The 26,287-nt window shown below is 38.9% G+C and overlaps 1 protein-coding gene across 1 annotated transcript in view; it reads left to right on the top strand.

Moving 5' to 3' along the window:
• LOC120858008 (ovochymase-1-like) overlaps positions 1–26,287 on the top strand; it is a 94,463-nt gene that overhangs the window by 31,218 nt on the left and 36,958 nt on the right. Inside the window, exons 10-14 of the mRNA XM_040233909.1 lie at positions 54–249; positions 6,996–7,150; positions 14,649–14,805; positions 15,114–15,209; positions 20,631–20,855. Coding sequence (XP_040089843.1) covers positions 54–249; positions 6,996–7,150; positions 14,649–14,805; positions 15,114–15,209; positions 20,631–20,855 — 829 coding nt within the window. The remainder of the gene's footprint in view (positions 1–53; positions 250–6,995; positions 7,151–14,648; positions 14,806–15,113; positions 15,210–20,630; positions 20,856–26,287) is intronic.

Here is a 26,287-nt window from a genome sequence, read left to right as displayed (position 1 = left end):
GTTGTTTGAATTGTTGACTCTGCCTTGTAATTTCTTGCTTGCTCATGATGCAGGTGAGAAGGGCAAAACACATCGTGATACATGAGGACTTCGACACAGTGAGCTATGACTCTGACATCGCCCTGATACAACTGAGCTCTGCCCTAGAATTCAACTCAGTGGTGAGGCCAGTATGTCTTCCACACAGCTTGGAGCCTCTGTTTTCTTCTGAGATTTGTGTTGTCACTGGCTGGGGAAGTGTTAGTAAAGGTAAACCTTTTACTTTTGCATAAACATCACTACTGATTGACAGTTTTGAGAATATGTCATGGAAACAATATCAAACAGTATCTGCTTTAGCCCTTCTTCCTTCTGAAAGATAAGAACCATGGTTTATTTAACTGTAATAGTTCATCAGAGTAGAGAATGAGCTATTTTATAATTTTTCCATCAGGATGCCTTAATCATAGGTAGGCTAGATCTGTGAAAGGACAAATAGAAGTATCTTCTCCCTTGTAGGCCATATGGTCTCTGTCATAGCTATTCAAATCTGCTGTTGTACCACAAAGCAGCCTTAGACAATATGTTACAGAATGGATGTGGCTGTGTTCCAATGGAATTTCTCCATGAAATTGAAATTTTATGCAATAATCTTATCACAAAATGTTATTCTCTTTTTGGATTATCTTTTCAACCATTTAAAAATGTACAAACCATAATTAATTCATGGATTGTAATAAACAGACTCAGAGTTGGTATTGGGAGCTGGTAGTAAGGGCTGACATGGAATTGGCCTGCGGACTGGAATCTGATGAGGCCTGGGCTAGATTCTATAGTTCTTAAAGCCATAATGAAATACCAAAAGACCTAAATGAATTTATGTTGTTGTACTGCTTCTTTGCACTGTATAAAGTTATTTTCTCTTATATTTTCCTTATGTCTATATGTCATTTAAACTCTGTAAGCTTGCAGATGCAGAAGACAAACTTATGGTTACCAAGGAGGAAAGGGGAAGAGAGGGATAAGTTAGGAGTTTGGGATTAACATGTACATACTACTATATATAAAATAGATAAACAACAATGTCCTACTGTATAGCATAGGGAACTATATTCAATATCTTATAATAATCTATAATGGAAAAAATCTGAAAAAGTATATATGTGTATGTGTGTATATATGTAAAACTGAATCACTTTGCTATATAGCAGAAACTAACACAACTATGTAAATTAAATATTGTTGCTATTGTTCAGTTGCTAAGTTATTTCTGACTCTTTGCACCCACATGGAATACAGCACACCAGGCTCCTCTGTCCTCCACTGTCTCTTGGACTTTGCTCAAATTCATATCCATTGAGTTGGTAATACTCTCTAACCATCTCCTCTTCTGCATCCTCCTTCTCCTTTTGCCTTCAATCTTTCCCAGCATCAAGGTCTTTTCCAATGAGCCAGCTCTTCATATCAGGTGGCCAAAGTATCAAAGCTTAAGCTTCAGCATCAGTCTTTCCGAAGAATATTCAAGGTTGATTTCCTTTAGGATTGACTAGTTTAATCTCTTTGCAGTCCAAGGGACTCTCAAAAGTCTCCAGCATCACGGTTTGAAAGCATCAGTTCTTCACTGTTCAGCCTTCTTTATGGTCCAACTCTCACATCCGTACATGACTACTGGAAAAACCATAGCTTTGACTAGATGGAACTTTGTCAGCAAAGTCATGTCTCCACTTTTTATTATGCTGTCTAGATTTGTTATAACTTTTCTTCCACGGAATAAGTGTCTTTTCATTTCATGGCTACAGTCACTGTCTGCAGTGATTTTGGAGCCCAAGAAAATAAAATCTGCCACTGTTTCCAGTTTTTCCCCATCTATTTACCATGAAATGATGGGACCAGATGTCATGATCTTAGTTTTTTTGAATGTTGATTTTTAAGCCAGCTTTTTCACTCTTCTCTTTCACTCTCATCAAGAGGCTCTTTAGTTCCTTATCACTTTCTGCCATTAAAATGGTGTCATCTGTATATCAGAGATTGTTGATATTTCTCCCAGCAATCTTGATTCCAGCTTGTGATTCAGCCAGCCTGGCATCTCCCATGATGTACTCTGCATAGAAGTTAAATAAGCAAGGTAACAATATATGGTCTTGTCATACTCCTTACACAATTTCAAACCAGTCAGTTGTTATGTGGTTCTAACTATTGCTTGTGTGGTTCTAACTATTGCTTCTCGTCCTGCATACAGGTTTCCCAGGTGATAGGTAAGGTGGTTTGGTATTCCCATCTCTTTAAGATATACACAGTTTGCTGTGATCCGCACAAAGGCCTTTTAGCATAGTCAATGAAGCAGAAGTAGATGTTTTTCTGGAATTCCCTTGCTTTATTTATGATCCAACAAATGTTGGCAATTTGAGCTCTGGTTCCTCTGCCTCTTTGAAACCCAGCTTGTACACCTGGAAGTTCTCAGTTCACATGCTGCTGAAGCCTGGCTAGAAGGATATTGAGCATAACCTTGCTAGCATGTGAAATGAGCACAACTGTACAATAGTTTGAACATTCTTCAGCATTGCCTTTCTTTGGAACTGGAATAAAAACTGACATTTTCCAGTCTTGTGGCCACTCCTGAGTTTTCCAAATTTGACATATTGAGTATAACACTTTAACAGCATCATCTTTCAGGATTTGAAATAGCTTAGCTGGAATTCTGTCACCTCCACTAGTTTTTTTGTTTTGGTTTGGTTTGGCTTGGGTTTTTTGTAGAAATGCTTCCTGAGGCCCACTTGACTTCCTACTTCAGTATGTCCATATGTGGTGAGTATATAATGAGTGACCACACCATCATGGTTATCTGGGTCATTAAGACCTTTTTTTTGCATAGTTCTTCTATGTATTCTTGCACATCTTCTTAATCTCTTCTGCTTCTGTTAGGTCCTTACTGTTTCTGACCTTTATTATGCCCATCCTTGCATAAAGTGTTCCCTCAATATCTCCAGTTTTCTTGAAGAAATCTCTAGTCTTTCCCATTCTGTTGTTTTTCTCTAATTCTTTGCATTGTTCATTTAAGAAGGTCTTTTTATCCCTCATTGCTATTCTCTAGAACTCTGCTTTCAGTTCAGTATATATTTTTCCCTTTCTCTCTTGCCCTTCACTTATCTTCTTTCCTTAAAATTTGTAAAGCCTCCTGAGACAACCACTTTGCCTTTTTGTATTTCTTTCTTGAGGGGATCGTTTTGGTCACTGCCTCCTGTACAATGCTATGAACCTCCATCCATAATTCTTTATGCACCCTGCCTACCAGATCTAATCCCTTGAATCTATTTATCCCCTCCACAGTATAATCAGAAGAGATTTTATTTAGGTCATACCTGAATGGCCTAGTGGTTTTCCCTACTTTTTTCAGTTGGAGCCTGAATTTTGCAATAAGGAGCTGATAATCTGAGCCACAATCAGCTCCAAGTCTTGTTTTTGCTGACTGTAGAGCTTCTCTATCTTCAGCTGCAAAGAATATAATCAATCTGATTTCAGTATTGACCATCTGGTGATATCCATTTGTAGAGTTGTCTCTTGGGTTGTCAGAAAAGGGTGTTTCTATGACCAGCATGTTCTCTTGAAAAAATTCTGTTAGCCTTTGTCCTTTTTCATTTTGTACTCCAAGGCCACACTTGCCTGTTATTCCAGATATCTCTTGTCTTCCTACTTCTGCATTCTAATCCCTTATGATGAAAAGGACATTTTTTTTTTGGTGTTAGTTCTAGAAGGTCTTGTAGGTCTTCACAGAACTTCATAGGTCAACTTCAATTTCTTCAGCATCAGTGGTTGAGCATAGTTTTAGATTACTGTGATGTTGAATGGTTTGCTTTGGAAATTAACCAAAGAGCATTCTATCATTTGGGGATTGTACCCAAACCCTACATTTGCGATGCTTCTGTGGATTGTGAAGGCTACTTCATTTATTCTAAGGGATTCTTGTCCACACTAGTAGATATAATGGTCATCTGAATTAAATTTTCCCATTCCCTTCCATTTTACTTCACTGATTCCTAGGATATTAATGTTCAATCTTGCCATCTCCTGCTAGACCACATTCAGCATACCTTGATTCGTAAACCTAATGTTTCAGATTCCTGTGCAATATTCTTTACAGCATCGGACTTTACTTTCACCACCAGACACATCCACAACTGAGAGTTGTTTCCGCTTTAGCCCAGACACTTTGTTCTTTCTGCAGCTAATAGTAATTGTTCTTGGCTCTTCCCCGGTAGCATATTGGACACCTTCCAACCTGGGGGGTTATCTTCCAGTGTCATATCTTTTTGCCTTTTCATACTGTCCGTGGGGTTCTCTAGGCAACAGTAGTGGAGTGGGTTGCCATTTGCCCAAGCACAACAAGGTTGTGATTCATGAAAAGAAAGTCAAATATACTTCAAACAAAACAGTGGCAAAGTCTGTGAGCTTGAAGGAGAGGGGAATTAATCTCTGACCCTGTATAGCTTTCATCTTCTCAGTTTACTGTGGTACCTGAAGCCAAACTGCATTTTCCTAAAATCTTTACAACTGCCATATGAGGAGATTTTATCCTCCTGTTTTGCAAATGAGGGGGTTATGGACCTGAAAGTTAAGTCATTTGCCAAGATTCCATGGCTAATAAATATCAAAAGGGAATTTAAATCAGTGTGGCTCAGCTGATAAACCTTGAATGGCTTTTTGTTACATTTAGAAACAATTTCCATCCCAAACTGAATGTTAAGAATGTTGCCAAAATATTTACTTTGGGGTAATAATAATAATAATTTTTCATTGAGGAAAAAAAAGAATGAATCTGACCTCCTAGCCCAGCACTGAAGAATCTGCATGGGGCCTCCTGAACCTCTCCAGCATCCGTGCCTCCTTTGTCCCGATGTTGGCTGACCTTCAGGCACTGTGTCTTCTTTCTCTCTCAAGCTCTGTACTTTGTTTCCTGGGCCTTGGAGCACTCCTATTTCAGTCTTCTCACAGCCTCTTCTCGTCACTCCATCCTCAACTCAAATCTTCTCAGACCGCTTTCTTGCAGCAGGACTGTCCTTCTCTGCTCTCTTCATTGCCTGGTTTTATCATTTCCTTGCACATAAAGGGACTTGACATTATTTTACAGACTCGTTTTCTATATCTCACCCCTTATAGCGGGAGCCTCTTGGAGGCAGATCTCTGCCTAATTTACTGCTCTCTCCCCAGGGGTCAATATCTACCTCGCATAGAGGAAACTAACTTTTTATGGACTGGCTGGATTCAATGCCCTTGAGTAAATGTGCCTGTTCTCTAATACCTTCAGCCTTCATCAACTCTGTGACCACCAGGTGATAGAGATAGTTAAAGTTTTACAAAAGGTGACTTCAGTCTTTCAGTCTCAGAGAGATAACAAGTTCTCCAATTTGAGACGTGATAATAAACAGCACTTTTAGGGGTCATCTCTGAAAAGAGGATTTTAAATATATTAGTTTATTTTTGTATTAGGTTATTGCATTAAAAAAGTACGATATAAGAGTCAGACACGGGCTAGTTCTTAGTTCTGTCCCATAGTTGCTGAAAGATCAAATCTTCAGAGTTCTGGCTTTTTCAGGTGTGAAATCAGTGTGACAGCCCACCTCACAATGTTGTGAGTATTAATAGCTTGGAGTAAAAAGCATAAATATTGTACATCTTGTGTTAGTTATGTAGTCATGTCCAACTCTTTGCAACCCCGTGGACTATATGGCCCACTAGGCTCCTCTGTCCATGCTATCCATGAAATTCTCCAGGTAGTAATACTGGAGTAGGTAGCCATTCCCTTCTCCAGGGAATTTTCCAGACCCAGGGATTGAAAACAGGTCTCCTGCCTTGCAGGCAGATTCTTTACCATCTAAACCACTAAATGTATATTAATTTTTAAATAATTTTAATATAATTTAAAAAAATGTTTATTGGAGTATAGTTGCCTTGCAATGTTTTTTTAGTTTCTGCTGTACTGGAAAGTGAATCAGCTATATGTATACCTATTTGTTGTTTAATCACTAAGTTGTATCCTACTCTTTGTGATCCCATGAACTGGAGCCCTCCAGAGTCCTCTGTCCGTGAGATTTCCCAGGCAAGAATACTGGAGTGGGTTGCCAGCAAGAGGATTTTTTACTGCTGAGCCACCAAGGAAGCCCTATATGTATACATGAACCCCCTTTAAAAAAAAATTGTTTCCAGAAAGTTACAGAACTATCAAATGCCAAACTTAGCTTTTTTAAATGAGTCATAAATCTAAAGTGATAGAATAAGTCATGCAGAACACATGTTAACATAGGCCTGCCTGAGGGTCAGGCCAGGGAAGAAATTCTTTAGTATTCATCATCAAAGTCATCTTAAATTGGAGTTGGAATTAGGCCCCAGTGATAATAAAGGAAAAAGAGAAACATGATTTTGGTTTATATTAAGAAATCCTATAAATGTATTATTGTTACATAGTTATATTTACATAAAATATTTACAGTTGACCTTTGAACAATGTGGAGGTTAATTCAAGTATCATTTATAGTCAGCCTTCCATATCTGCAATCCCGCATCCATAGGTTCATCCAACCACAAGCTATGTAGTACTGCTATATCTGCTATTGAAAATATATCCAAGTATAAGTGGACCTGTACAGCTCAAACCAGTGTTGTTCAAGGGTCAACTGTACATGTATAAATATATAGTCATATATATTTATAATATGGATTATCTAACACCAAGTCATATATTACTGAATTTCTCTTTCTGAATTCTTACATGTAGCAATCTTTGAAACACTAAGATTTAAATCAGAATTAAACTAGTAAAAAAGGTGCTTTTGGTCTTGTTCTCTTGCCAATGGATTTTCTTCCCCAAGATGCCTCATCTGGAAATAGATATTCTGCACAAGACACTGTGTTTGGATTCAAAATTCTGCATCAACTTAGTCAAAACCGAATGATGGTGTAGAGAAAGCTTGAACTTAAATATATTTCTTCACAATCAAACTCTTTCTCAATCTACTTTTTAGATGGTGGTCTAGCAAGTCGCTTACAGCAGATTCAAGTGCCTGTGTTAGAAAGAGAGGTCTGCGAACGCACTTACTATTCAGCCCATCCGGGAGGAATCTCAGAGAAGATGATCTGTGCTGGCTTTGCAGCATCTGGAGGGAAAGATATGGGCCAGGTGAGAGGATCCCGATTTTGCTAAGGAAGACAGGAAGTTGTTACCTGCTGGAGATTCTCCATAGACAAGAAGAATCTACTCTCAAAGCCATAGACAAGCGTGCCCGCAGCAGCACACCACACCCCAATTCAAAAGCCAGACAGAAGCAGGCATCAGTCAGAGGGCAAGTGGGTACGTAGAGGAGCCCGTGAGAAGGTAGGAGAGGGCAACACCACTCAACTGACCTGCTGGTGAGATGTGTTCAGATCTGCTTAGGGCTTTGGTAAAGGGGCAACGAGCAAATAAGGATTCTGTTAATGTGTCCCACTTGTGATATAAGAATTTTATTGTTTCAAATTATTACTAAATTCCTGTGTACTCACACAGTTTTCTACCACAGAATAAAATAAAACAATCATGAGGAAAATGAGAACTTTTGAAAAAATGGTTTTCATATGCAATGGAAAACAAGTCACAAAGCAGTAGTTTAATTTCAGTGATACCACAGTGGAAGCCACACAGGTGGACTTACAAGTAAGTTGGGCAAGCATGCTATTGGCGAGTTCAGCATTAAGTAAGAAAAAGACAGGATGTGTGCAAAAGGATTGCAAAATATCAGCTTTAATATCCACATAGCCAACTGAAAAATGTGACTTAGGTGTGCAACCGAGAAGCATTTCCAACAGGAAGTAGCCCTACCTCTAGCTCCTAGGCTGGACTTGAGGGAAGCTGCCTGAAGGAAGGCAGACACATACCTCCAGATTGGTATTTCCTTTCATGCTAGGCTAGAGAGGGAAGAAAGAATGAGTCTTGAATAGCTGTAGCTCTTTGATGGTACACCCCAGCTCCCACCAGGAGGAAACATGAAGCAGTAGATATCAGCTCTAAAGAGAGAAAACTGGGCTATAATCTGGGTAGAAGTCTTTCCATGTAAAACATGAGAACAAAAGGAAGGAGGTCCCCTCTTAACTTTGAGTATAAATTTATTGTAGTTAAGCCTTTTGTGATGTCAAGTTCTATGCAAATTCTGTTTTATGTTGTATATTGTCCTAATTTGCATTCTCCAGAAGGCAACCCTAAGAGGAGGATTCAATTGTAGTGGTCTGCTTAGAAGTACAGATATCAGCTGTAGGAATGTGAGGAGGTGGTACATGGAAGGGGAGGCAGCCAGTCTAGGATGTGCAATTAAGCCAGCTACCACAGTGGGGGGCTGAACTGAATCCTGCAGTGATAAACACATGTAGTACACTTACTCCCTTGGAGGGGTGAGGCAGCTTCCCCAAAGTGATGGCTGGAGGGCTGCAGGAGGGCACCTCTCATATTCTGGCTTACCTCATGGGTGGGGTGAATAGGGCAGGATCCCTGTGGCACAGAGCCAGACACTGACTGGAAGGTCTGAGGAGTATGAGAAGGGTTTCACACCCTCTGCTAGAGGATATTACTGTTACAGCAATCAAATAGAAAAGTGTTCTGATTCTGAATTAATGTGTTCTTTTTCCCTTTTTTGAGGGATGGTTTTTCTATTTTGAATCAAGAAAATTACAAATAGCTCTGCTGTCTCTGTCATGTTTAATAGCATCTAACATTAAGGAAAGACCTTAATCTATCAAGAGATCATAAAAGAACTAGAGAGGGAAATAGATCTATGTAGAGGTGAGCCAAATACCATGATCTCACTTGGCACCTATTCTTACTTACTTCAGCTACATCCAGCTGTCACTTTGGCTGCAGTGTGACCAAATTTATAGCCAATACGAGAAAAGGAAAATAGGAGTTGAGATTCTGACCCAGTGTGGCTAGCTTTCTCTTACAAAGAATACTGAATTACTGAAAGGGTAACTTCAGAAACTTGCTTTGACAGAATGGACTCTAATATTTCTGTCCGGTAATTGGTTTTTACCCTCCTGTGTATACTTGGAGGTAATGGACCTGCTAATGTAATTTCTCATCCAGGAAGGTAAACATCAGAAGGCTAAAATGCAGAGACATGGGAGTCTCAGACACATGGTGTGGAATCCTGTGATTCTTTGCTCACCACCACAAATTTCAGATTGTTTTAAAAATTTCAAGTTCTTCGACCTATCAAGTGATTTCTGTCTTCACAGAGTAGATACTTGTCTGGTTCTTGCTGACTTTTCCAATGTATTTCTTATTTCTGTCCCCTTGCTTATTATAGTCCAGCCACACTGATTGCCTTCTGACCTTCAAACTTGCCACATCCCTGTCTAAATTGGGCCCTTAGCCCCGATATCAGCTCTCTATATAATGCTGTTTCTCCAGATTTTTAAAAATACAGTCCCTTCTTATCTTTCATGTATGAGCTCAAATGCTCATATATATATATATACACATATATATAATACATATGTGCATGCTAAGTCGCTTCACTGATGTCCAACTTGTGTGACCCTATGGACTGTAGCCCACTAGGCTCCTCTGTCCATGGGATTCTCCAGGCCAGAATACTGGAGTGGGTTGCCATGCCCTCCTCCAGGGGATCTTCCCAAACAAGGGATGGAACCTGTATCTCTTACATCTCCTGCATTGGCAGGCAGGTTCTTTACCACTAGCACCACCAGGGAAGCCCTTAACAGTCATATCTGAGTGTTAATATATAGTTTATTTTATGTAATTTATTTATTATGTAATATATTTATTATGTAAATTAATATGTAATTTATTTATATGTGTGTGTATGCATATATATTTATATATGTGTGTATGTATATGTATATATGTGTGTGTGTAAACATACACACAGCTACCTTTTTTCTCAATGTTCACTCTGAGTATTCCTTTTATGGGTATCATTACAATCTAATTTGTCTATATTCTTTTCTATAATGGTTAGCCCACAGTAGGCACTGAATAATTTTTTTTAAGTAACTAATAGGCACCATTTGTTTATTAAAGATTTACTATGTACTAAACCCTGTGATAAGAACTGACAAAAGAAGATAAATTAAACAGACTTTTTCTGTATCATGAAATGTTTGTAATTGCCTGAAAAATTCTATATTGGGTATGTGTTGGTACTGAATTAATGAGTGAATAAAAGACACATCATACCGTTTTCAAACTGGAAGGGAATCTTAATAATCTTTGGGGAAAAAAACTGGGCCCAAAGAAAATGTTAATTGTTCTACAATTCATGTTAGGGAATCTGTCTCCTATTCCCAATTCAGGATATCTACCATGAAATTCTTCATATAAAATAAACAACTATATCAAATGTGTTATCAGCTCAGTTTATTTTAGAAGATGATTAAAATTTTAGTTAGAGTCTAAATACACTTGTATATATATAAAAAAAAGCAACTATTAAAAATCAGAAAGGCTGTCTTTAAAAAAAATGCAAATCCTATATTTTAAGGTCTGATTATTTTCAGCTTTATTGAGATTAATTGACATATAACATTGTATAAATTTAAAATGTACAGTGTGCTGATTTTTATACACATGTGTTGTGAAGGGGCTTCCCAGATGGATCAGTGGTAAAGAATCTACCTGCCAATTCAGAAGATGCATAAGACAAGTGTTCAAGCCCTGGGTTGGGAAGATCCTCTGGAGGAGGAAATGGCAACCCAGTCCAGTATTCTAGCCTGAGGAACTCCATGGGCAGAGGAGCCTAGCAGGCTACAGTCCATGGAGTCACAAAGAGTCGGACAAAATTGATCAACTGAGCACACCTCGCACAATTACCATTTCTTCTTGTGTTGAGAACACTTATGATCTACTCTCTTGGCAACCATATAAAAGATCCTAGTTGCTAAGTCATGTCCAACTCTTTGAAGCCCCATGGACTATCGCCTGCCAGGTTCCTCTGCCCATGGATTTCCCAGGCAAGAATACTTGAGCAAGTTGCCATTTCCTTCTCCAGGGGATCTTCCCAACCCAGGGATCAAACCCATACCTCTAAGAATTGGCAGGCAGATTCTTTACCACTGAGTCATCAGGGAAGCCCATTTCTGTGAGTTTAATTTTTTTAGATTTCACATATATGTGATATAACATAGTCATTGTCTTTCCCTATCTGACTTTTCACTTAACATCATGTACTCAAGGGTCACTCATATTCTCACAATGGGCAGGATTTCCTTTGTTCTCATAGTTGAGTAATATTCCATCTTAATATTTAGTATTCTTATAGATAAATTACACATAAATAAACATATATCTAATATGTATATATTGCTTCCCAGATAGCTCAGTGATAAAGAATTTGCCTTCCAATGTAGATGTGGGTTTGATCCCTGGGTTAAGAAGATCCCCTGGAGGAAATGGCAACTCAGTCCAGTATTCTTGCCTGGAAAATCACGTGGACAGAGGAACCTGGCAAGCTATAGTCCACAGGGTCACAGAGTGTCAGACATGACCAAGCAAATGAGCACTCTTAAAGTATCAATCACACACACACACACACACACACCCCCCATCTTTTTTACCACATTCATCCTTTCACAGAAAAATGGATTGCTTCCATATCTTGGCTAATGTGAATAAAGCTGCAATAGACAGGGGATTGCACTTATCTCTTCAGTATCCTAATTTTATTTCCTTTGGCTATATACCCAAAACTAGGATTGCTGTATAATATAGTAGTTCTATTTTCCACAGTGATATATCAATTTATATTCCTACCAGTGTTGCAATAGGATTCTCTTTTGTCTGCATCCTTGCAAATACTTTATTTCTTGTCTTTTTGATGATAGATGATTAAACAGGTATGAGATGATATCTCATTGTGATTTTGACTTTCATTTTCCTGATGCTTGTGATGTTGGGCACATTTACATATACCTATTGGTCATCTGCACATCTTCTTTGGAAATATGTCTACTCAGATCCTCTGCCCCTTTTTAAACTGTGTGATTTTTGTTATTGATTTGTATGAATTTTATAATTTTGAATAATAACCCCATATCAGATATATGTTTGCAAATATTTTCTCTTATTCCACATGTTGCATTTGGATCTTGATATTTTCTTGTGATGTGTAGAAGCATTTTAGCTTGATGTAATCCCACTGACAGATTTTTGCCCCTCTTGCTTGTGATTTTGGTTTCATATCCAAAAAAACTGATGCCACAAGCAAAGGAGCTTTTCCTCTGTTTTCCTCTAGGAGTTCTGCCTTTTGGGGCCTTATGTTTGTTTAAGTCTTTAATTTTTTATGATGTAAACAGGGATTCAATTTTATTCCTCTGCTTCTGGATATCTAATTTCTCCAACTCCATTTACTGAAGAAATTAATCTTTCCTCACTGAATACTCTTTGTTCCCTTGTCAAATATTAGTTACCTATATAAATTAAGGTTTTTTTCTGGGCTCATAATTCTGTCCCTTAGGTCTACATACCTGTTTTAACACCAGTACCATACTGTGTTGATTACTATAAATTTGTAATATATTTTAAGATTAGGAAGTATGATGCCTCCAACTTTATTCTTTCTCAGGATTGCTTTGACCATGTGGGGGTCTTTGTGGTTCCATGTGAGTTTTAGGATTTTTCCCTTCATTTCTGTGAAAAATACCATTAAAATTTTGATATGGACTGCTTTGAATCTATAGGTGGTTTTGAGTAGTATGGACATTTTAACAATATTAATTCTTCCAATCCATGAACATAAGATATCTTTCCATTTATTTGTGTAAATAATTTTCAATTTTTTTCATCAAAGTGAAGGTTTTTGTATAGAGATCTTTTGCCTCCTTGGTTAAATGTGTTCTGAAATATTTTATTATTCTGATGCTATCATACATGAAATTTTTAAATATGTTTTTTGTTGGTGTATAAAGACACAATTGATTTCTTTTTTCTATTTCAAAGAAGTTTGTATTTGAGCTTTTGAAAATAACGTTTGGAGACATCACATATGAATATCACTGTAATACACATGAAGTATTCTATCAAACCCTTAAAATTAACATAAACTATCTCATAGCCAACAAAATAGGGGCTAGGTGCCAATTTTATTCAATAAGTTGGTACAGCATTTTAATTATCATTTTATGTCTATCTAGGTGTAGCTAAAATTAAAAATTCACATCAAAGTAAAACTATCAAAACTCAATGCCATACTAAATGTACTTGGCCTGTGCAGTAAAATTCTAGTCAGATTTCATTTTGATTCCCTTCTCGTTCATGGCCCAGGTGGCCTTGATAGAAACGCGGGACTTAGTGCTGATCATCACACATCATACCACTGTCTTTTTTTATAACCTCTACAAAATGTTAAAGGGGAGATGTAGCGTTAGCCCTGTGGAGCAGATCTTGCTTGATTACCTCAGTCTGTCCAGCAGGACCCACTGTGAACTAGTGCAAGCTGCACAGCCCGTCACTGATTACAGGCAAGAGATTTCTGTAGGTTTGTTTTGTATCCTGAAACTTTACTGTATTCATTGATGAGTTCTAACAGTTTTTTGGTAAAGCCTTTAAGATTTTCTGCATAAAAGATTATTTCACCTGAAAATAAAAGCAATTTTACTTCTTCCTTTCTGGTTTAGGTGCCTTTGTTTCCTTTTCTTGCCAGATTGCTCTGACTAGAACTTTCAGACTGTATTGAATAGGCATGGTGAGGATGAGCACTTTTGTTCCTGCTCTTAGAGGAACAGCTTTCAACCTTTCACTGTTGAGTAGGATGTTAAGTGTGGGTTTGTTATATATGACCTTTATTATGTTGAGTTATGGTTTGTTTATATCCAAGTTCTTGAGGGTTTTTAATCATGAAAGAATGTTGCATTTTTCAAATGTTTTGTTTGTACTATGGAGATGATACAACTTTTAACTTTCACATTTATTGATTTCCATATATTGAAAAACTCTTACATCACTGGAATAAATCCCATTTGATTATGGTGATTGATAGTATATTTAATATGCTGCTGAATTCAGTATGTTAGTATTCTGCTGGGGATTTTTACCTCTATATTCATTGGGGATATTGGCCTGTAATTATCTTTTCCTGTAGTGTTCTTATCTGGCTTTGGTATGAGGATAATGCTGACTTCATAAAATGATTTTTGGAGTATTGCCCCCTCTTCAGTTTTTGGGAGGAATTTGAGAAGGATTCTTTATTTAAATGTTTAATGAAATTCACTAGTAAAGGCTTCTGGTCCTGGACTTTTCTTTTTTATGATATTCTTCATTATTGATTCATTCTCCTTTCTCATATTAGTCTATTGTGATTTTTGTTTTCCTCTTAATTTGTTGTTAGTAGATTGCATGTTTCTGGGAATTTATTTCTTATAAATTATCCAATTTTTTGGTTTGTAAGTGTTCATAATGGTCTCTTATAATCCTTTGTATTTCTGGAATACCAGCTGTAGTGTCTCCTCTTTCCTTTCTTTTGCCATTTCATTTATTTATGTCTAAGTGTTCTAGGGTATACCAAGTGACAAGGAATAAATCTTTTAAAAAATTAAAGAAATATGTTTTGACTAAATTAATTATTCATGTTCCAAAATTGATAGCAGGAGTTCTGATTAAAGCAATTTTAGAACTTGTTTTCTTGGTGTTTCAGGGAGATTCTGGTGGACCATTAGTGTGTACACATGAAAAAGGTCCCTTTGTCCTCTATGGCATTGTCAGCTGGGGAGCTGGCTGTGCCCAACCAAGGAAGCCAGGTGTATTTGCCAGAGTGAGTGTCTTCCTGGACTGGATTCAATCCAAAATCAAAGGTAAATATTTTTCATATATTATAAAAAGTTTCTTCTGTTTTTAGAGTGGGCTTGGGAGTGGTGAGAGTGATAGAAACAGCATTATAAAAGAAAAGACAATAACATAGTATTTTAGTTTAGTTTCTAAATATAAAATTCTATAAGAATAACTTCTTCCTTAGGCAATGTTATGGTAAAATTGACTTTTCCTGAGGTTGCTTTAATCCTAGATTTGCATTCTTTTTTGAAAATCTCTGCTCTGGAACAAACTACATTTTGTCCTTAGACTTTCATCTTTATTTACTTTTAACATGTCTCCCCAGATGCAGGTCCTGTTTTACTCCAGAGAAAAAATGAAAGCAAAATCTTAACAAGACAACAATTGCCACCACCCACACCCTCAAGAGACAGTGCATCTGGGCCAGGTAGTAGATGTTCACATTATCCCATTAATAGAGCTAATAAGAATTTAGCAAAAAGCATTGCTTATCTGGATTCACTAATTTTCTTTGGAGTCTCATAAACTTGGTTTCATTCTGATTGGTAGTTTAAGTTGAAGGACAGGAGAGCTATTTATTTTTACTGTCTAGGGATCTTTTCTGGGACTTCCTGTGGCTCAGACAGTTAAGTGTCTGTCTACAATGTGGGAGACCCGAGTTCGATCCCTGGGTTGGGAAGATCCCCTGGAGAAGGAAATGGCAATCCACTCCAGGACTACTGCCTAGAAAATCCCATGGACAGAGGAGCTTGATAGGCTACAGTCCATGGGGTCGCAAAGAACTAGAAAAGGGATCTTTTCTAGTTCATAGACACAGCTATTACAGGTTAAAAAAAAAAAAGTCTTAATGGTTATAAACAGTGCTTGAATTTTGGAAAAGTTCACAGAATTATTCTGATCTCTGAACTGTTTATTCCTGCATGAACAAAGGTCCTTAGACTTTCAGATATCTTGCTAGACAAAGACTCTGGGTATGAGATGACTAAGACCAGCACTGGTGCTAGTGTCTCTCTTAGTTCTTCCACTCTGTCAGTGTTAGTTTGCTAATAGGATTTTATTTTTAGTTAAAAGCTAAAAAGCACCTGGTCTTTTGAAAAGACCCTGATGCTGGGAAAGATTGAAGGCAGGAGGAGAAGGGGACGACAGAGGATGAGATGGTTGGATGGCAGCACCGACTCAATGGATATGAGTTTGAGTTAACTCCAGGAGCTGGTGATGGACAGGGAGGCCTGGTGTGCTGCAGTCCATGGGGTGGCAAAGAGTCAGACACGACTGAGCGACTGAACTGAACTGAAAAGCATCTGGAGATTTAGAAGTCTGTGAAAGACTTATAAGAAGATAAAAGTTCCATGATAACCATCATTCTTGGTTTCCAAATGGTCAGGGTCTTTCCCTTTTCACCCGTCTCTGCTTTATGCACTCCCGCATACACTCAAGTCCAGGAGACAACTAGGAAGAGTTGGAGAAAAACGGAAGAGGAGTCCAGAGAGAACAAGACTTGCTAGAGGGATAACTTTCAGTAGAAGAAAGTGGCTGAGATCTAGTGTCCAGGTGGAAGGACTGGTCTTGGGCAGGAACAAAGTGCAGTTTATCCATTGTTGCCAAATGGAAAGCAGAATATTTAGGCACGGGTGCTCTTTATGGGTACCTGTGGGAATGAGAGCTGCTGGCAATTGTCCTCTAATTGCTTATTTTCTCAGCAGGTGAAACAGAGGATTGTAGAAGAGAGTTTGAGAGTTTTGAGAGAGGGAAAAAATAGTATTAAATAGCTTTCGAATAACTATCAGGGAAGCCCTATGGACTAGGAAAATGTAGTAGAATTTTTTGGCAGCATAAAAGCCTCTGAGATTAATGATCATAATTTTAGAGGGAGACCAATCCAGGGTCGCACAGAGTCGGACACAACTGAAGTGTTAGCAGCAGCGGCAGCAATCAGTTGGCCTGGTTGTTTCCCTCTGGCGACACTTAGGTGTACCACGTAGATGCAGCACAGGTGCAGAGAAGATTCCATCACAGTGGGTTTTTCCAAGTATACAGAGTATAAGGGAATTGGGAGTGCGTGTGTGTGTGTGAGAAAGGGATTAAAATGATACATGGTTAGAATTTAAGCTGGGGGAAGAGTAAAACAAGGATGAATGATAAGTTAAAAAAATAAGAAAAGGTGGTGGGATAGATGAATTACAAGTCTCAAAAGATGTGTTGGTGTAAGCTGAAAAATAGAAGGTTGTGGCTGGAGATGGTGGTTCTTGAAACTGAGTTTATGCGAGGCTTGTAATTACTGCTAATGACCAGGTGTGTGGGGGCTGATCACTGGGATGAGTGAATGAGGTCAAGTGAAGGACAGGATTATTGGAGGGAGGTTGAGAATTGAGAAGCTTCAGTGCTGGAGTCATCATCTATGTGCCTGTTGAAATTAGCAAATATAAGATAAGAATAATGTTGGAGAAAATGACTGCTAAAATCTTCTAGGAATGAAGTGGAGTAATTCAGGGACCCGTTACCTTACGGGTGGTATGTCCTGACAACACAAGAGTCAGGAGTCAAAACTAGAGTCAAAGAGTCAAATTTAGATTAAAATTAAATCTGGAATTGGGATTGAGATGGAGAGCAGACTTTAAGATCATAAAACCTAATGATTTTGATGATTTGAGTTAACAATTTTAATGAGTGCTGAAAGAAGTAATATATGTTAAGCCCTCAGAATAAGGATGGTATGACCTATGAAAAGAGTCAATAAGTGTGGGAGTGGTGATAATGAATATAGTGAAGTCGCTCAGTCGTGTCCGACTCTTTGTGACCCCGTGGACTGTAGCCTACCAGGCTCCTCTGTCCATGGGATTTTCCAGGCAATAGTCCTGGAGTGGATTGCCATTTCCTTCTCCAGGGGATCTTCCCAACCCAGGGATTGAACCAGGGTCTCCTGCATTGTAGACAGACGCTTTACCGTCTGCGCCACCAGGGAAGTCTATCCAGGGAGTGGTGATAGTGACCATCAAGTGTATTCTTTGTTCTGTCTCGTTCAGACTGTTAGAAAGTGGGGACTTCCCTGGTGGTCCAGTGATTAAGACTCTGTGCTTCCAGTGCAGAAGGTGGGGGTTCAACCCTTGGTCGAGGAGCTAAGATGCCACATGCCATGGGGTGTGTCCAAACAAAACAAAACAGGCTATTAGAAAATGAACATTGTTAAAATGTAAAGAAGATATTGCACATTTGCATGTGTTCAGAAATAATTATGCATACCAAAGAACTCTGAAAGCTTTACATATAAAAGGGTATTGTTTTGTTCTACTTCTTTGAATATTCTGTGAGAAAAAGTATTAGGACTCTGCCATCTTTAACACCCACCCACTCCCACCACTTGCTTTTCACACAGGGGAATAAATAAATCTTAGCAATGGTTTTTTGAATTGTTACCCTATTTATAAAAAATAGTGACTGCTTGGGAATTCATGACTTTATATGATTCAGTTCCTTTTCCAGGCAGATTTATAGTGGAGGATTCATGTAGAGAGGAAAAAAGATTGCAAAGACATGTTGGGACTAGACTCAGAAAGACCTTGCAAGCCACCGTAGTTGGCTTTCAGCAAGTGAGAAAAGAGCTTAATTCTTCTGTTTCATCATTCTCTGATTGAAAGACATGATGGGGGAAGATTCGAGACTGCAAAATCAGTTAGGTTACTATAACATCCAAGTAGACCTAAGAAATACCTAAGTTAGACCATAATGGCCATGTAAATGAAAAAGAGAAAAATTCACAGAAGTAACAGAAAACCAAGCAATTGAATAGAATCCTGAATTCTTGGAACATTTCCTTTCACCTCTGCCACTCTTCATCTCTCTTGTTCAGTAAAGCGTATTAACATATGGGTCTCCTCAGTTAGAATGTTATTTCTCTATGGCAGAGCCTGTATAATGATGTATGTATTGCTCCAGGTCTGGTCTGCAAAGGACCACACTGGAGAAGAGACTACCCTCTAAGGTGTAGGCCCCAAGGGTTGGACTCTTAAGACAAACTGGACTGAAGGGGCAGTGGAATGGTTGGTCTACAGGTTGCAATTCTCACCTCTGGGGCGAGAGGTCCCAGATTCAGTTCCTGGACAAGCCCCCAGGATGATAGCTTACGGTGAATGGTGTCAGATTCCTGATCGCCGAAGAAGAAGATTTAACTTCAGGACCAGGGACCAGGCTTCATTACTCAAGAGCTTTTGTAGAGCAGAGTTTTATTAAAGTGTTAAAAGAGACAGAGAAATCTTCTGACGTAGACAATCTGAAGGTGCCTGGGGATCCCCACACAAGCTCTTGTCCTAATTCCACCTGAGGAACCCTGGGTATTAATAACTGGAGAGGGCCAGTCAGTTGACTTCTTTTGGACACCAGGGCAACTTTCTCTGTGCTCACTGAAGCCCCTGGTCTGCTTTCCTCCTGATCCACTACTGTAATGGAACTGTCTGGATGAGCCAAACATTATTATGTCAGTCATCCTTTAAGTGGCAACTTTCTCTGTGCTGTTTCCTCACGAGTTTCTAATCATGCCAGAGTCTCCCTCACCCCTTCTGGGGAGGGATATATTGAACAAGGTCCAGGTCTCTGTTTTCATGAATATGGAACCAGCTCTTTTTAATGGAACAAACTATAAATCCTCAAGTGTGGGCTGATAAAAAAAACTGTGGGTTGAGGACAAAATGCTGTTCCTGTCCTTATAAAGCTCAAAGACCCTCACCTATTTCCACATCAAAAGCAGTATCCCCTAAAGCCCGAGGTTAAGGAAGGGTTAATAGCCATCATTGAGAATTTAAAGGAGCAGGGGCTATTAATTCCCTGTAATAGTCCGTACAACACTCCTATTTTGGGTGTGGAAAAGTTAAATGATAAATGGAGACTAGTTCAAGATTTACAAATAATAAATGAGGCTGTGGTTCCTTTTACTCATATGCCAAAAACAAATGGATTTTCTTGTTTACAAGTCTATGTCAGAAACTTTCTCTATCCCTTTTTATGCTTTAATCAAACTCTGCTCTACAAAACTCTTGAGTGATCAAGCCTGGTCCCTGGTCCTGAAGTTAAATCTTCTTCAGAGATCACAAATTCAACACCGTTCACCATAAGCTATCATATTCATCAATCAAAATGTGAAATCAAACCAATATTGTAAACCAATCATCAACCAATTAAAAATAAATATTTTTAAAATGTGTTCATTTGAGTACGAGTATTTCAATTGTAATTGCTCAAAAAATTGTTATTAAGGGGATAAACACAGGGAAAGAAGGAAGAGCCAAGGATGCCACCTGAAGGAGGAGAAGCCAATGTCAAGGTCAGTGGGACAGAGCGCTCCTAGCATCTGAAGCTCTGCAGGTACCTGTGCAGGTACAGCAGTGACCTTAGACTTAAGAACAAATTGAAGATGACATTCAAAGTGTATTCAGCAAATTCTCCTTTCCTGACCTCAAATGGAAGCTTCATTTGTCCCAGCAAGATAAGTGCTTATGGAAACCAAACAAGCTTTTAGGAACAGATCTTCAGTTGTATCTCAAAGGAGGAAAGAAATGAAAACAGGCTGCCGTTAGAGAATACAATGCAGTCCACTTTGCATTTTCTAAAAAATTTTAAAAATTCAGTTAAAAGTCATTTTGAATAATTATTATTTAAATTCTACTTTTACAGTCTCATTTCACAAAACTAGGACACATTAAATGGGATGATCATTTTATCCAAGAACTTATAACTGATGGTAATTAAGTTTTATTTTTCTTTTTGCAGGCCTAAATTATTCAAATTTATGATAGAATCTCACTTTTCTTTGTCTTATTTGAGTTGGTCCCTGGTGTCTGTGTGTTCTAAATCATAGGCTGTTACTCTGAAGTGGAGTTAGAAGAGCCCAGAGGCTTTTTTTCATCTCCAAAATATCCACTGGATTATAGAGGAAAACTGGAATGTTCTTGGGTGCTCCGAGTTTCACCAAGAAGTATGGCAAAATTTACAGTTGAGTATCTGTTACTCCCTGGGTCTCATATGTGTCAAGATTCAGCTCTGATTATTTATGAAGAAAACCACAGTGAGAGAAGGATGTCAGGTAAGCCTTAGGGGCATTTATATATGTGCTTTTCCTGTGTAAGCAGCTTAAGATCAAAGGGAGAGTTAAACTTGGCAATAATACCTCTGAAATGTTGATTCATGTAATGTAGGCATATTTTTATGCGTTTATTTTTAGACATGTTTAATATTTTCAAGTTTAAATTTACAAAACAGGTATACTAAAGGTTGAGTGAGTGTGTTTGTATGTATGTGTATTCAGAAAAAAAAAAAAGACAAGAGAGCCCATCTTCAAACGTAGCAGAACCATACCGGAATACCACAAGTGTGTTTATGACCAAGGAGGGATTAAGATAATTAAAAATCATGTAGGACCTAGAGTGTTGAATTTTAAAATACAACAAAATGGTGGAATTGAAAAGTTTGCTAATAACATACCAACTGCCATTTCATTTCATGTATGGGCAAACCTATTTTGTTTAGCAAAACAAAATTCCCAACTCTTGTTTGCGTAGGTATAATATAGGGTTTTTGGCTCTCAGTAAAGGGGAATGGCGCTAGTGGTAAAGAACCCGCCTGCCAATGCAGGAGACGTAAGAGATGTAGGTTTGACCCCTGGGTCAAGAATATCCCTGGGAGGAGGACACGGCAATCCACTCCAGTATTCTTGCCTGGAGAATCCCATGGACAGAGGAGCCAGGTGGGCTATAGTTCTTGGGGTTGCAAAGAGTCAAACATGACTGAAGCGACAGCATGCGCAAAGCAGGAGGTGGGAAGGTGCTGGAAATAATTTGGTTGATGGGGACACCTGGAAAGAAAAATTTATGTATGTTACTGTGAGTGTATGTGGTTGACACACAAATGTGCATGCTTGATTCAGGAGTATATGGAAGCCAGGGAATTGCTTTGAGGTTGAGATTGTTTTCTTTGGAAAAATTCTGAGATTGAATTATTGACTTAAAAGGCACAACCATTTATTTAAAGATTCTTTCTTTAGAAATACAGTCTCATTTAGACTGCAGAGGAAACCATTAACTGGCCTGTCCACTGCACATTTTCCCACTATGATCAGATCACCTCCCCATCCACCCTGATTGAAATGGCTTGAGGTCTCCTTGTAGCTGCAATGAGATCCAGAATGCACAGCATGACATTCGCCTCCCACTCCCTTAGCTCATCACACTCCACTCTCAGGGCCCTTGTCCATCTACCTCTCCCAGCTCTTCAAAGAGCTCTTCTCTATCCAGTCAAGTCTTGACTAGAATGTGCTTTCATTTTTTTATTTAACATTTTAAATACAATTTGAAAGATTACTTTCAATTTACAGTTATTACAAAACAACACATCCTTGAGCCTGTCTTGTACCCAAACAGTTGGTACCCCCTCCCCCATCCCTCTATTGCCCCTCCCCTTCCCCACTGGTAACCACTAGTTTGTTCTCATATCTGTGAGTCTGCTTCTTTTTGTTATATTAACTAGTTGTGGAGTTTTTTATTTTCCACAGATAAGAGATATACAAGTATTTGTCTTTCTCTGACTTATTTCACTTAGCATAATACCCTTCAAGTCTATCCATGTTGCTGCAAATGGCAAAATTTTGTTCTTTTTAAGTGACTGAGTAGTATTCCTTTGTGTGTGTGTGTGTATCACATCTTCTTTATCCATTCATCTATTAACAGGTGCTTAGGTGATTTTATATTTGGTGAGGGTAAGTAACATGTTATGTACATTGGGATGCATGTATCTTTTCAACTGGTGTTTTTGATTTCTTTGGATATATACCCCAGGAGTGGAACTGTTGGGTCGTATGGTAGTTCCATTTTTAGCTTTTTGAGAAACCTGATACTATTTTCCACAGAGGCTGTACCAATTTACATTCCCACCGACAGTGTACACGAGTTCCCTTTTCTCCTCAGAGAACACACTTTCCTAATGAGGCTTACCTGATTGATGAAAATTGCATCACCTCCCACCTCTGTAATTCTTAACGGCCCTTCTCTTTGCATTATTGTCTTCTAACCTATGATGTTGTTTCATGTTTTCATGCCTGTGTCTTCCCTATTAACATGAGCTTCTCGAGGACTGAAATTTGTCTCTTCGTGTCAGGAATCCATGTTTGGAATAGTCTTGGATACACAGAAGGCATTTAGTAAATGACTGACTGACTGAAAGGTCACCTCCTCAAATAGACATTCTAAGTCTAAAGGACCATCACCCTTTCCCTCTCATGGTCTTTTTCTATCATATTCTGCTGTTATTTCATGTGTGGCAGTGGTCTCTATTTGAAATCATCTTCATTTACCTGACCAAAATGAAAGTGCCATGAGAGCAGGGATCTGGCTATTTTCTTCCCCTCCTATATTTTCCTAAATTGAAATAACAGAGACTCAGACATTTGTTTTGCATGAATGCATACTACTAAATTTGAGCCTCTTTCACCATGCCTTTAATCTGATATTATATCACTTCAGTATTCTTGCCTTGAGAACCGCATGAACAGTATGAAAAGGCAAAATGATACGATACTGAAACAGGAACTCCCCAGGTCAGTAGGTGTCCAATATGCTACTGGAGATCAGTGGAGAAATAACTCCAGAAAGAATGAAGGGGTGGAGCCAAAGCAAAAACAATATCCAGCTGTGGATGTGACTGGTGATAGAAGCAAGGTCCAATGCTGTAAAGAGCAATATTGCATAGGAACCTGGAATGTCAGGTCCATGAATTAAGGCAAATTGGAAGTGGTCAAACAAGAGATGGCAAGAGTGAATGTCGACATTCTAGGAATCAGCGAACTAAAATGGACTGGAATGGGTGAATTTAACTCAGATGACCATTATATCTACTACTGTGGGCAGGAATCCCTCAGAAGAAATGGAGTAGCCATCATGGTCAACAAAAGAGTCCGAAATGCAGTACTTGGATGCAATCTGAAAAATGACAGAATGATCTCTGTTCGTCTCCAAGGCAAACCATTCAATATCAGGTTATACAAGTCTATGCCCCAACCAGTAACGCTGAAGAAGCTGAAGTTGAACAGTTCTATGAAGACCTACAAGACCTTTTAGAATTAACACCCAAAAAAGATGTCCTTTTCATTATAGGGGACTGGAATGCAAAAGTAGGAAGTCAAGAGACACCTGGACTAACAGGCAAATTTGGCCTTGGGATGTGGAATGAAGCAGGGCAAAGACTAATAGAGTTTTGCCAAGAAAATGCACTAGTAATAGTAAACACCCTCTTCCAACAACACAAGAGAAGACTCGACACATGGACATCACCAGATGGTCAACACCAAAATCAGATTGATTATATTCTTTGCAGCCAAAGATGGAGAAGCTCTATACAGTCAACAAAAACAAGACCAGGAGCTGACTGTGGCTCAGATCATGAATTCCTTATTACCAAATTCAGACTCAAATTGAAGAAAGCAGGGAAAACCGCTAGATCATTTAGGTATGACCTAAATCAAATCCCTTATGATTATACAGTGGAAGTGAGAAATAGATTTAAGGGCCTAGATCTGATAAATAGAGTGCCTGATGAACTATGAAATGAGGTTCGTGACATTGTACAAGAGACAGGGATCAAGACCATCCCCTAGAAAAAGAAATGCAAAAAAGCAAAATGGCTGTCTGGGGAGGCCTTACATATAGCTGTGAAAAGAAGAGAAGTGAAAAGTAAAGGAGAATAGGAAAGATATAAGCATTCTGAATGCAGAATTCCAAAGAATAGCAAGAAGAGATAAGAAAGCCTTCCTCAGCGATCAATGCAAAGAAATAGAGGAAAAGAACAGAATGGGAAAGAGTAGAGATCTCTTCAAGAAAATTAGAGATACCAAGGGAACATTTCATGCAAAGATGGGCTCGATAAAGGACAGAAATGGTATGGACCGAACAGAAGGAAAAGATATTAAGAAGAGGTGGCAAGAATACACAGAAGAACTATACAAAAAAGATCTTCACGACCCGGATAATCATGATGGTGTGGTCACTCATCTAGAGCCAGACATCCTGGAATGTGAAGTCAAGTGGGCCTTAGAAAGCATCACTATGAACAAAGCTAGTGGAGGTGATGGAATTCCAGTTGAGCTATTTCAAATCCTGAAAGATGATGCTGTGAAAGTGCTGCACTCAATATGCCAGCAAATTTGGAAAACTCAGCAGTGGCCACAGGACTGGAAAACGTCAGTTTTCATTCCAATCCCAAAGAAAGGCAATGCCAAAGAATGCTCAGACTACCACACAATTGCACTCACCTCACATGCTAGTAAAGTAATGCCCAAAATTCTCCAAGCTAGGCTTCAGCAATACATGAACCATGAACTTCCTGATGTTCAAGCTGGTTTTAGAAAAAGCAGAGGAACCAGAGATCAAATTGCCAACATCCACTGGATCATGGAAAAAGCAAGAGAGTTCCAGAAAAACATCTATTTCTGCTTTCTTGACTATGCCAAAGCCTTTGACTGTGTGGATCACAATCAACTGTGGAAAATTCTGAAAGAGATGGGAATACCAGACCACCTGACCTGTCTCTTGAGAAATCTGTATGCAGGTCAGGAAGCAACAGTTAGAACTGGACATGGAACAACAGCCTGATTCCAAATAGGAAAAGCAGTATGTCAAGGTTGTATATTGTCACCCTGCTTATTTAATTTATATGCAGAGTACATCATGGGAAACGCTGGACTGGAAGAAATACAAGCTGGAAGCAAGATTGCTGGGAGAAATATCAACAACCTCAGATATGCAGATGATACCACCCTTATGGCAGAAAGTGAAGAGGAGCTACAAAGCCTCTTGATGAAAGTGAAAGACGAGAGTGAAAAAGTTGGCTTAAAGCTCAACATTCAGAAAACGAAGATCATGGCATCTGGTCCTGTCACTTCATGGGAAATAGATGGAGAAACAGTGGAAACAGTGTCAGGCTTTATTTTGGGGGGCTCCAAAACCACTGCAGATGGTAATTGCAGCCATGAAATTACAAGACGCTTGCTCCTTGGAAGAAAAGTTATGACCAACCTAGATAGCATATTCAAAAGCCGAGACCTAAGGTCCATCTAGTCAAGGCTATGGTTTTTCCAGTAGTCATGTATGGATGTGAGAGTTGGACTGTGAAGAAGGCTCAGCACCGAAGAATTGATGCTTTTGAACTGTGGTGTTGGAGAAGACTCTTGAGAGTCCCTTGGACTGCAAGGAGATCCAACCAGTCCATTCTGAAGGAGATCAGCCCTGGGATTTCTTTGGAAGGAATGATTCTAAAGCTGAAACTCCAGTACTTTGGCCACCTCATGCGAAGAGTCGACTCATTGAAAAAGACTCTGATGCTGGGAGGGATTGGGGGCAGGAGGAGAAAGGGACGACTGAGGATGAGATGGCTGGATGGCATCACTGACTTGATGGACGTGAGTCTGAGTTTGGTGATGGACAGGGGGGCCTGGCATGCTGCGATTCATGGGGTCGCAAAGAGTTGGAC

The sequence above is a fragment of the Oryx dammah genome, unplaced genomic scaffold (assembly GCF_014754425.2).
Source record: "Oryx dammah isolate SB20612 unplaced genomic scaffold, SCBI_Odam_1.1 HiC_scaffold_29, whole genome shotgun sequence".
NCBI classification, from domain to species: domain Eukaryota; kingdom Metazoa; phylum Chordata; class Mammalia; order Artiodactyla; family Bovidae; genus Oryx; species Oryx dammah.
The sequence above is the reverse complement of the archived record's forward strand: the minus strand, read 5'-3'. Positions and strand labels throughout refer to the sequence as shown.